The 10,163-nt window shown below is 43.8% G+C and overlaps 1 protein-coding gene across 2 annotated transcripts in view; it reads left to right on the top strand.

The window, feature by feature from the left end:
* Positions 1–8,256: 8,256 nt before the first annotated feature.
* ITGA4 (integrin subunit alpha 4) overlaps positions 8,257–10,163 on the top strand; it is an 83,132-nt gene continuing 81,225 nt past the window's right edge. The window contains exons 1-2 of one of the 2 annotated variants that reach the window (XM_027126725.1): positions 8,257–8,902; positions 9,226–9,347. In XM_027126725.1, the coding sequence (XP_026982526.1) occupies positions 8,706–8,902; positions 9,226–9,347 (319 nt within the window). In that variant the 5' untranslated portion in view covers positions 8,257–8,705. The remainder of the gene's footprint in view (positions 8,903–9,225; positions 9,348–10,163) is intronic. The other variant, XR_003437111.1, reaches the window with a different exon arrangement.

The following is a 10,163-nucleotide window of genomic DNA, read 5'->3' as shown; positions in this document are numbered from 1 at the left end:
ATATAAAATAGATAACTAATAAGAACCTACTGTATAGCACAGGGACCTCTATTCAGTACTCTGTAATAACCTTTATGGGGATAGAATCTAAAAAAGAGTGGATATATGTATATGTATAACTGACTCACTTTGCTGTACAGCAGAAACTAACACAATGTTGTAAATCAACTATACTCTAATAAAAAAAATTAATTGAAAAAAAGACAGTTCATTCTAAATACAGAGACTTCTCAGTTTTTCACTCAAAGCCCAATCTCTAATAACAGAGGTTCCAGTGTTTTCCAATTACACTGCAAAATCATTTTAATCAGGTCTGTACTACTCCAGGAATGCTCTGTCTTTGCGGTTCTCCCTGTCCCTGAGGTCTGTCTGTGATCTGTCTAGACTTTTGACATTTCATCTCTGAGTTTTGCAGTACTGCTCTTACTTGCTCACTTATAGATGAGACGAAGAAATTCCAGATTAAGCCTCTGATGAAAATCATGTCCCCATGGGGTTTTATTTTTGGTTTTGGTTTTTAATTAAAAAATGTAGCCTTGGCTACCATGTTGCATTTTGTATTATTTCCTTTTGCACCATACAAGCTTTATTGATAATTACTTCACATCTACTTTAGCACAGCTTGGAAAATGTACTTTGTAAATTATAAAGACCCACACAAGCACAATTTACTTTTTGCTCATTTATCAGAAGACACATATATGAGTTAAACTTCTCTATTTGCATATACTTAACTAAGCCAGCATATGATAAGATAAATGATAGATAGATAAGATATCCAATTATAGACATTGACATATAGACATGTAGAGTTGACATTTATTCAAGATTCATATTTTTCTCCTTGCAGTTGCTCATCTCACCTTCTCGAAAAGAATTAGCAACTGAATTGAATGCCCTTCACCTGCCTATTTGTCTGTGTGTGCTTTTTGATTCCTACTGCAGGCTCTGTAAGAACAGTATTCTCTGGTTGTGAATGGTAACTTAAAACAATAACATTTGGAGAGTGGAAAACTTTAGAGACAATCTAAGTGAACCCTTTCAGTTTAATAAAATAGCTAGCTCTAGTGGGAAGGAGCCGCATAGCACAGGGAGATCAGCTCAGTGCTTTGTGACCACCTAGAGGGGTGGGATAGGGAGGGTAGGAGGGAGGGAGACACAAGAGGGAGGGGGTATGGGGATATATGTATGCATATGGCTGATTCACTTTGTTGTACAACAGAAACTGACATGGCATTGTGAAGCAATTATACTCCAATAAAGATGGATTTAAAAAAAAGCTGTAAAAATATAAGGGCAGTTCCATTATCAGTTTCATGTCTCCTAAATCCCTGTATGGTTTCTAAAACTGGTTTTTGAAAAGCTTACTGATTTTTACGTGAAGCAATGAAAAGAGTAAGAAGTAGTTCTACAATCTACCATATATATATTATATATATATATATATATATAAAATATATATATATAATTGTATTGAATTAGTATTACCATCCTTTGGCCAGAATAAAAAATATGGGTCTGAGATTTTTTTTTTCACTTTCATCTACAATTCTGATGAGTTCCTTATGAACAGCATGTGGTTTTAAAACCAAAATAGTTTTTTAAGTTTCTGTAAACAGAGGGAATTTACTTTATTGGGTCAATACACTGTGCAACTGTTATAAACAAAGCTTTTCAGTGTGCTCCAAAAATAGAATATCCAAGCTGTCTGCTGACTTCCAATGCATAGATGTGAGATAGAGCTGAAATTATTTTCGTATTTGTAGTATTATTCATTACGTTTTACTAATCCAAATTATAATTATTTTCCCAAAGTTTCTTTGGGATTTTAAGTAATTCAGAGAACTTTGGTGCATTAAATTATTTCTCTTATTTTGCACTATTGTCCTTACAAAGTGGTGTAGCCTCTTTCCACTGTTTACATTCCTCCTATTTACTGATGATATTTTAGTTTCTGATGTTTTCTTATCTCTTTTATCTAGTCTACAAAGACTAATCTCTGTGTTCCCCCAGTTTGCTCTGATTTTTTTTAAAAAAGAAAACAAAACAAAAGAAACATAAGTGTAAGATTAAATTTATTTCTTTTAGTCCCCCAACAAAACCTTTTGCTATTCTGAAAGCATCACAATTGCATTATATAGCTTTTGCTATATTCACAACATATTTTGTAAGTTGCTTTGAAATTGTTTTCTGGTTTGAGGTCTGCATGTGTTGTCTATCTAAATTAAATTGGCAGATTTATCTATCTATCTAGATTGCCAGCTATTCAAGAATAAGAGCACATCTTTAACTTTTTGTATCCTCAGAGTACTCGGGATATGTGTACATAAATGTTTGTTGTGTGATAAAACTTTACCCGTGATTAATCAATTTTACACTGTTTATTTACCATGTCTTTTTCTAAAGTGCCTAGGAACTCGGTTTTTCAAGATGAGGTCATGCGTATGAAAGGCTTCAGATAAGACGCTGTTGTATAGCCCTTTTACATGGACTCTAACCTCTGATAATAGGAGAGAGTGATGCTGTAAACTGTGTGTCTTGTGAACCTTTGAGATCTTGCATGGACCAGTTGTTAAATCATTCCAGTGCACAAATCCAATCTTCCAGATCAGATTACTTATGAGATAGAATGTTGTCACATAATAACTATGTGCTCTGAGGGGAGAATGGTTTTATACCAGGTCCTTTATACACTGTAACAAGAGAAGCAGTTGTTTCTTCTTTTGAACTGAAGCATGAAATAGACTTAGTTTAAGAAGTTATAAAGTATCAGTAGTTTCAGGAGTTGTAAAAAAGACTGATAAAAAGTGAAATTTCTCAAAATTGTCCTTCTATTCCAGAAAAATTGCCCCGAATAATCCAGCCAGAAGAAACTTGTCTGTTGAATTTCTCTGTTAGGCACCATTTTGTATGGTATTTGGTACCTACTGGCTCAAATAGTTATTTCTTGATCTGTTCATTTCCCAAACTAAAGGGAACATTTCCAGAGGGAAGGAAAAATAGGCTGTGTTTGGGATGGGTTGAAAGAAAGTTTGAGGCCCAGCATGGAGGGTATTAGGCCCCAGGCAAGAAATTCTAACTTAATTGGGTTGAATTGGGGGAGGAGCCATTAAGGGTCTCTGAAAGGGAAATGATGTATTCATAGTTGTAGAAAAAAGCATCTGCTTATGTATGTCAATGTACTGAAAAGTGACAAGGGGATAAAAGTATCAAGAGGAAAAGAATCCCAAATCTGTCTGCCATGTTATGCATAACATCTCTCAGTTATACGTAATAGGTGTTCAATAGATATTTGTTGAATGAGTGAATAAATAAACAGAAGCAAATAGAGACAGAAAATGCCTTTTATTAACTTAAACAACCTTCCACATGAGTCATTGGCACTGAACTCAGATTTCTATACAGAGTTTATTTCCGTTGGTAGTTTATTTCTGTACAGATTGCATCATTAATGATGATGATACGAGAAGAAAAGAAGGATGAAGGAGAAAGGGCTACTATTATTTTCAGTATCGATTATGTTCTAAGTACTGCATTAAAGTGCATTATCCACATTCACTCGTTTTCCCAGCCAACCAGAGAAAACTTAAGAGATTAAAAACCAAGCTTGAGTAACACTAACAAACTGTGTATGGTTTTGATTGGCAGTTGTGGCCAATGCTGTCGATGCCCCCCGCCCCTTGGGCCACCTGAGCTCCCAGAGCTCCCCTGCCCAGTACAGTTTCCAAGGTTGGCAGCTTCCCTGCTCAGGTGCCTTTGTCCCTCATCTCCCACTGAGGACTCCTCTGGCATGTGGGAACGTGCTTGCCTGTGAACAGGTGCAACCTGTAAGTGTGGCAAGGTTAGCTCTCCACCAGTAGAGGGTGAGTCCTTGGATAAATGCCCCAGTCTCCAGGGTTGGGGATTCTGAGGTATGTTTTACACAGTTTCTCAGCCCATTTCAGAACTCTTATAACGAGGAGAAGCATTATTTCATGTTTCTTTAAAAAGGAACCTGGTTGTTTATATTTATATTCAAGCATCAGGAAATTTGGACTAATATTACCAATCAGGGTAAAAGAGCTTTTTGTTTCATGTTGGGAACCTTACTACTGTGAAAAAAATTATCTCCTATGTCGTAGCTCAGATCCCCCAAGAGCAGACCTTGAGACAAGCACTTGGAAGCAGTTGTTTTACTTGGGGAAAGGGAACACTTTAGAAGGTTGGGTTAGAGGGAGGCAGGAAGAGATCGCAAATATATTCTTTATGCATCAGTAATTGTTTTACATGTTACATGCTTTACTTTGGTAATTTAAAAATAACTATTAAAGAAAACATAAAAAAGCTTTTTTAAAAAATCTTAAAAACTACTTGCTAGACATGTCTATGGATGTTCCACCAATATCTCAGACTCATCTCTAGAACCCAGCCAGCATTATCCAAACACATTCTCCTCTCCCTCCCTATTCCAACTTTTCTGGTTGCTTTTTCTTTTCTTTTTCTCAAGGCATATCATATCTCTCCTTATAAATTATAAGCTGATTAAGAGTAAGACCCATGTTTTATATACTTACAAAGTATATCTTTGAATCTGCCAAAGGACACATCCATAATGCATGAACACAGACTTATAAATATCCAGATTTCTTTCAGTTTATGACATTAGTGATGTTAAAAGTCCAAATCATGCAAGGGCCATTCATAAATACTGACTGCACACATGCTGTTGGTCAGGCAGCGTATCAGGTGCTGGAGATAGAGTGGTGAATAACGTAACAACACAACATGTGTTCTGCCCTTGTGCTCTAGAGAGGAAGACAAAATGAAAAGGTAAAAGACACCTGTGATTATAAATTAAAGAGCTATGAAGAGAATGAACAGGATGGTCTGCAATATGGTGACCTATTTTAAGTGGATGGGCAGGAAAATCATCTGTGAGAAGAAGATCTTTCAACTGAGACTGAAGAAAGAGAGGAATCATGTGAGAAGTCAGAGGTTGTGCGTTCAGGCAGAGGGAACAATATGGGCAAGGGCACAGAGAGTGAAAAAAATCTTGATGCACTTAAGGAAAGCCAGTGTGAGCTGGCAATGTAGCCAGATCAAAGAGGCCAGTCCTTGGAGGCCATGTTAAGTGTGGTTTGTACTAGAAGAGCATGGGAAACTATTTAAAGGATTTAAGCAGGGACTTCCCTGGTGGTCCAGTAGTAAAGAATCCACCTTTAATGCAGGGGATGCGGGTTCGATCCCTGGTCAGGGAATTAAGATCCCACATACCGCAGGGCAACTAAGCCTGTGAGCCACAACTACTGAGCTCATGCGCCTCAACTAGAGCTCATGTAAAACTACAGAGGCCATGGGCCCTGGAGCCTGAGCACCACAACTAGAGAGAAGCCCACGCACCAGAATGAAGAGCCTGCGTGCTGCAATGAAAGATCCCCCGTGCCGCAACTAAGACGCGACACGGCCTAAATAAATAAGTCTTAAAAAAAAGGATTTAAGCAAGGGAGTGGCCTGCATGATTTGATTTAGAATTCTAAAAATTCACTTTAGCTTCTATGTAGAAAATCGATGATGTGGGGATGGGATGAATAGGGAGATCAGGTTTTGGATTACTGAACAGCTCAGATGAGATTACCGTACTTGAAAGAGGGTAGTAGCAGGGCAGACGAAGCTCATCAAACCGATGAGCTGGAGATATATTCTGAAGGTCGATCAATAGAACTTAATTACTGATGGATTAGATGTGGGGAATAGAGAGAGAGAGGGGACTCAGAATTACTTTCCAAGTTTCTGGTCTGAACAACTGGGCAGATGGAGTGCTGTTTTTGGGAAAGAAAGATTGAGTGGAGGAATAGTTGAGATACGGGTCAGAATTCAGTGTTAGACGTGTTACGTGCACCATGCCCAGTAGACATCCAAGTAGAGATGTCAGGTAGGCAGTAAAACATATGGGTCTGGAGCTGAGAAGAGAGGTCCAGGCCGGAGACACGAACTGGGGAATCATGGTGGTATTTAGCGGGATTATTTAGTTGGTACATAAAGATACAGGAAATTGGTTAGAGCTCTTAAGAAGGAGAGAAAGAGAAGGAAGGAGGGCTCAGAATGGAGCCGTAGGCCTTTCCGACACTTAGGGTGGAGGGAAAGAAGCCAGCAAAGGAAACTCGGAGTGGCCAGATAGAAAGGAGGGAAGGGCTCAAAAAGTGTCATGAAAAGAGAGCCTTTCAAGGAGAAATGCTCATTCTTGATAACAGCTGAGAAATTGGGTGAGCCCATATTAGAATCCTCTCTACTGGGGAGGACTTCTTACCAAGGATAGAAATCACTTGTATTTTGTCTTTTATTTGAGACCTTAACGCATCTCCCAGCACACAGTGGGCACTTGAAACATATTAATCAAATGACACATTAATTGAATGACTGAATATTTTGGTTCAGTTGAGAGTGAGTGATAGGCATGACAAGTTTAAAAAAGTCTTTCTGTTCTCCTGCCTACATGCTCTCCACCCCCCGCCTGATTCTCACCCTTGCCTGCAAAAGTAATTGATTGGGGTTAGAGCAGTATCTTCAGGCTCTGTAATAGCAATGTTAAATACCCTTTATTTCTCCCAATTTAGGAAACATGGACTGTTCTCTAAGCCTTGGAGGAAGAAAACTCGGGGCTACCATAGTGTATGAGATCATAAAGGGTGGCTGTTTCTGCAAATGTAGTGAAATCATAACCATAATGACCATCACAGAAATTAGGTCCTGCCCTATGAAGTGCTCTACTGGCCACTCTCCTCTTAGTTATCCTGTGAAAGAATTGTGTTGAGTGGATTTCATTGTGTAAGATTCTGGTGAAAGGAGGGAAAGAAAGAGGTAGGGGTTCAGATCAGTGGCTCTGACGCTGCCAGTGCCTGAGGGTGTGTGAGGGCTTCTGAAACCCGCAGCTGATCCAGACCAGTTCTCCAACAGCCTCCTTTTAGCTCCAGCATAAACACTCCTAGCCTGGCTTAGGAGGTTCACAGCGTGTCCCTGCCTCCCTACTCAGCCTCATATTGTACGATCCTGTGTGGGAGCCGCTAACTGCTCTAGCCAAGACCGCCTCTTCTGGTTCCTCTGCCTGGCCCTGCTCGCCCTGTCCCGCATCCCTCCTCTCAAAGTGCTTAGCCTAACAACCCTCCTTGTCCTTCAACTCTAACTGTCCCTAAAGCATCCAGAACTTTCTCTAGTTAGTAAATGTTTGTCTACCACTTGGCTGAAAATTTTCCTGAAAGCTTCTCCTGCCTTGTTCACCGTGGCATCCTGTGGACCTAGCAAAGTGCCTGCGCAATGAATATGCTGAGTGAGTGAACAAGTAATTTAATTACGTGTCTGCCTTTACAACTTCAGAGGTGCTATTGCAGTATGGTTTTAATGCACATGCGCACACACACACCATTTGATGAATGCTGTTTCTTTCTCTCTTTTTTTCCAAACAGTAATAATTAATAACTGTACCTGCATCTCCTGCAAATACCGGCCTAATTATCTATGGCTGTCTCTGGTTGCTCTAGAAAGAAACCTGAGGCACACCTGGATTAATGAGGACGAGAATCAAACCCAGTTCAGGTGTGTTGTGCTGTGGGTCCCCAGCGCATTTTCAGAGGCTCATTATGATGCCTGACTCTTGACCTCAGCTGAGTCTAAGCTCTGATGGCAGGTGTATCCGGGGGAACTGAGTGGATGCGTGGGAAGGGGGAGCATCAAGAACCGGAGGGAGGAATCCGTTGAAGTGAGGCAAGTCACAGTGCTTCCTTAACCCAGACTCGCCCTTGGACTCGGCCACAACCTAAACTGCCCGCCTGTGCCTTTCAGCTCGAGCCACTGCTCCTCAAGCAAGCAGCCCGGACTTAAGAGGAAGTATGGGGAGGAAGGAAGTGGGCATAGAGGAGTGCAGGGTTCTGAGTCTTGAAGTGATATACCATAACATCTTTATCGGGCGCCTTCAGGGAGTGCGCTTTGTGTTTAATTTGTGGCTCCCCAGTGGTTGCTTGTGCCCCCAAAATCAGGTATACCGCTTAACTATCAACGAAAGATCAGGACAGTTCCCCGCCACAGTCCCTCCCGGCGCCCAGGTTTGTGGCCGGCCTTTGGGCTACTCCGGGCAGGCCGAGGAGCCTCTGCGTTCATAGTGGGGCGCGCGCGGGTCGGATTGGGGCCACGCCGCTAACATCTAGGCCTCAATCACGGATAAAAGGCGAAGCCCCGGACCCCTTCCGGCTCCACTCTTGCAGTCCCGGGAGCCCAGAGTCATCCCGTGCTCCGGGACTAGGAGGCCCCGGCCTGGACGCGCGTTCTGCGCAGCCAAGGTCCCCTAGCGCCCCCTACAGTCTCACGCGCGGGGAGACGGCATCGGGTCCTGCGCCTCCGCACTGCGCCCGGGACCCCACCCAGCGGCCCGCGCCCCGGGACCACGTGAGCACCGCACCTCCAGACTGCAGAAACGGGGCGTGGGGACCGGCGAGCGCGCAACATCCCCGGCCACCTCTGATCGCTCCGCCCGCCGCTGCCTGACTTACCCTCCCTCCCTCCGTCCCCCCCCCCCCCCCCCGTTCCTCCCGCCCGCCCGCCCGCCCGCCTGCCGGCGCCGGACACGCTGATCCTCTTCTCTTAGGGCGCTCTTCCCCTTGGCCGACCGTCTCATCCCGTGCAACTTTGGGACGGACAGTGGCCGTTTGGTGTTGAATGTTCCCCTCGGAGAGCGCATGGCTGCGGAAGCGAGGTGCGGGCCGGGCCCGCGAGGGGCCGCCGTATGGGAGGCGGTGATGCTACTGCTGTGCTTGGGAGTCCCGACCGGGCGCCCCTACAACGTGGACACCGAGAGCGCAATGGTTTACAAGGGCCCCGCCGACACCCTGTTCGGCTACTCGGTGGTGCTGCACAGCCACGGGGCGAACCGATGGTGAGTGGGGTCGGAGGCGGCGCCCTCGGTATCTCAGAGCGGCGAGCGAAAGGCGCCTCAGGGATTCCCTGCCCGGTTCAAACTTTCCTCCCTCCGCGGGAGGCAGGAGGGGAACCCTGCGACGGCCAGCTCGCTAGAGAAGTGCTCGGGAAACTAACTTATCTTGGGGTGGCAGCACCCGGGGTGCGTTCTGGCGCCAGGCCCTGGAGTTTGGGGTGGCGGGTTGGGTGCGCGGAGTGGTGGGCGGAGGAGTCCGTGAAGACCCGGAGTTCAGTGGGCAGCACGGCTCACGTCTGCGCGCACGTGCCCATTGCTCACTTTAGGCTCGTAGTCGGGGCGCCCACGGCCAGCTGGCTCGCCAACACTTCAGTGGTCAATCCTGGGGCGATTTACAGATGCAGGATTGGAAAGAACCCAGAGCGGACGTGCGAACAGCTCCAGCTGGGTGAGTTGGACCTGGGGCCGGGAGCTAGTGACCCACTCCCCCCAAAACACACACACACACACACACACACTTGTGAGCCCCACGGTAGCAGAAGTCCTGGAAAAACTCGTGTTGCCTATTACTTTTAGTTTAAAGCGAATGACGTTCACTTAACTCTAGGCCATCTTCCCTTCTAAACATAAAAGTGGTCTCCTTTCTGTCAATATTGTTCTCCCTTTTGCTTATGACAATGATTGCAGTACTCTGACCAAACTACGTGGAGAAAAATTTCTTATAAAACCTTCTCCTCACCTCTCCCCTCCCCACCCACCCCTCCCCCACTCAGCAAAGTGTAAAACACATCTTAAAGTCTCTCAGCACATTAAGGACAGGCTCCAGCTGAGCCAAGACTTGAGAATTTTATTTCTATCTTTGACCTATCAGCCTTCTTAAAGAACAGGCTAAGGGGCAGATCAGGAATAGCAGTTGGAAGTGATCCCATACCCTGTCATTTAGCCCAAGGGCTTTCTGAAAAAGAAAATTATACAGTTTTACTTAGATATGAAATGTAAAAAAGGAGAGCACAAGAAAAAATTGGCATCTCCACTGTTCATATAATTAAAATGAAGTTTAACATATAATTATTAATTTTTCTTTCCAGAAACTCCGATGTTAAATGGATACCTCTATTTGAAATCATTTCTTAGTGTCTCTTCTTAGATTTGTGACAGCTTGAAAAATGCATTCTGATGGGGGAGAGGAGAAAGTTCACGTTTCAAAGCCAAAAACAAATTTGCTTTGCATAGACACATGGGGGAAGAAAGGGGAACTAATATC

Source organism: Aethalodelphis obliquidens, unplaced genomic scaffold (genome assembly GCF_003676395.1).
Source record: "Aethalodelphis obliquidens isolate GAN/ISIS:26980383/991018 unplaced genomic scaffold, ASM367639v1 scaffold2, whole genome shotgun sequence".
Classification (NCBI taxonomy): Eukaryota; Metazoa; Chordata; class Mammalia; order Artiodactyla; family Delphinidae; genus Aethalodelphis; species Aethalodelphis obliquidens.
Note: the sequence above shows the minus strand (reverse complement) of the source record. Positions and strands in the feature narration are given on the sequence as shown.